This window comes from Monopterus albus, unplaced genomic scaffold (assembly GCF_001952655.1).
Source record: "Monopterus albus unplaced genomic scaffold, M_albus_1.0 scaffold147.1, whole genome shotgun sequence".
Classification (NCBI taxonomy): Eukaryota; Metazoa; Chordata; class Actinopteri; order Synbranchiformes; family Synbranchidae; genus Monopterus; species Monopterus albus.
Window position 1 is genome coordinate 1565634 of NW_018128027.1, and position 1787 is coordinate 1567420.

General features: G+C 38.0%; 2 protein-coding genes across 3 annotated transcripts in view; one reads left to right on the top strand and one right to left on the bottom strand.

Moving 5' to 3' along the window:
• xgb (x globin) overlaps positions 1-508 on the top strand; it is a 9639-nt gene extending 9131 nt beyond the window's left edge. Inside the window, exon 5 of one of the 2 annotated variants that reach the window (XM_020614493.1) lies at positions 332-508. In XM_020614493.1, coding sequence (XP_020470149.1) covers positions 332-451 — 120 coding nt within the window. In that variant the 3' untranslated portion in view covers positions 452-508. The remainder of the gene's footprint in view (positions 1-331) is intronic. The other variant, XM_020614494.1, reaches the window with a different exon arrangement.
• An 88-nt stretch (positions 509-596) lies between these two features.
• Positions 597-1787, bottom strand: part of srp14 (signal recognition particle 14) — a 2798-nt gene continuing 1607 nt past the window's right edge. The window contains exon 5 of the mRNA XM_020614495.1: positions 597-1600. Coding sequence (XP_020470151.1) covers positions 1511-1600 — 90 coding nt within the window. The 3' untranslated portion in view covers positions 597-1510. The remainder of the gene's footprint in view (positions 1601-1787) is intronic.

Genomic DNA, 1787 nt, shown 5'->3' on the forward strand with positions numbered 1-1787 from the left:
TAATCACTTTTTTTTTTTTTTTTTAAAACATGTTTCAGTTAATGGCCTCTGATGCTCTCTAGGGGTTGAAGTTAATTTTATTTCTGTATCATGCCTAATGTTTGGCATGACAAAAATAATAGTTACATTAAAAAAACCTGATACAAGGCCAAACTTTGTTCAGTATTTCTTTACACTACTACTTTAATGCTATAACTCAAAAATAATAATGCATTATTTCCCAAGATGGAGACAGTAAAACTGTGTTGTCTGCATTCAAAACAATACTTAAATGCTCAGTTGAAAGGATGGGAGCACTGACCCAGTTCAGTGTGTACTGTCTGTAATCCAGACTATGTTCCAGTATGTGACCAGCCTCATGAACCAGGGGTACCAGGAGGAGAGCGCCCGGCAGCACCACCTAGCCCTCTCCCCAAAGGACAGACCTGAGAAGAACAACACAGCGCTGTGAAATGCCTCTTCTCTTCACCACACCGCAGACTGTTTTTACCACTACAACACAGAAGTGTATTTATGTATATAGTGTATTTACTGTCTCACTTTGTATTTTAACACTCTGTGCTTTTTGCTTTAATCAGAAATGGACAACTACGCAGTGACTTTTAACAAAGGACTTTATTTCTGAACTTATTTTCTGCTAGAACCCTCTTCCACAAGTCCAGGACCCAGGAGATGAGACATTGCAAACCGTTGGCTTATAGTTGTGTTTAATAAATGAAATTTTAAGTATTACAGCTGATACTTTGTCTCTGTATACGCAAGTCAAAATACACCTTTGAATGCTTGTGCTATGTAACTCATTCAAGACATAGCTCTGAAACAGCATCTTTAAATTAATCACATTAACAGAAACTAGCTGCACATTTTATTGGTGTGTAAGAATTTAAGGCTTCAGTTTTGGCATGAATGCGTTTCAAAAACAACAGAACACAGCAGCATTCTACTCCAAAAAGTAAAATAAAAAATACAATTTCATCTCCAATATCAAGTCGAGACTTTTGACCAATATTCAAAATACCTTGGTCACGGTCAGTTCTGCATTTCTGAGCAGTCATGCTGAAAAGCCTCTTTAGGAAAATAATTATACATGGAAAATTAAACCTCCTAAAGATAGCTGAACTGAAACAAACCAAAACGGGTGAGCCATTAATATAATTAAGGATGCCTAGCAATTCACTGGACTCCATGGATTTGGCTCCAGTGGAAACACAGCTGTGGATGACCTGGTTTCCAAAGCAGGATTGGCAGAGATTCTGTAAAGTTGACCTGTAAGAGTTGGACTTTCTGCTCCAGATCACTGATGGCACTAAACAGCCAGGGAAAAGACAGTACCATGCAAAGAATGGCATAATGTCAAAGCAGCCACTGAGCGGATTAACCATCAATCTGAGGCCTTGAGGAATGAGCAGAAATCCGAGTATGTGCAAACGACCAAATGGAGATCGTTCCCATTCCCCTAGTGATCGTACAGATTGGTTTAGCCACTCAAGGTTGTGTCAAAGTCTGTTGCTCATTGGGTGGCTTTAGTTTTCTTGCTTTTGCTTTTCTTATCTTTCTTCTTCAGTCCATCCATGTGAGCTCTGAGGAGGTTGGAGTATGCCTGTAAAAAGGAGTTCAAGTTCACGAACTCACTCAAAGGTCAAGAAGTTCAATAAGTTTTATTAACACCAATCTGCATAAAGTGATGCAGAGTAATAGTTTCCAAACACAGGTTAAAGCTGCATTAACTATGATTTAGCACAAATTTGGATAAAGTAAAAAAAAAAAAAAAAAAAAAAGACTAAAAA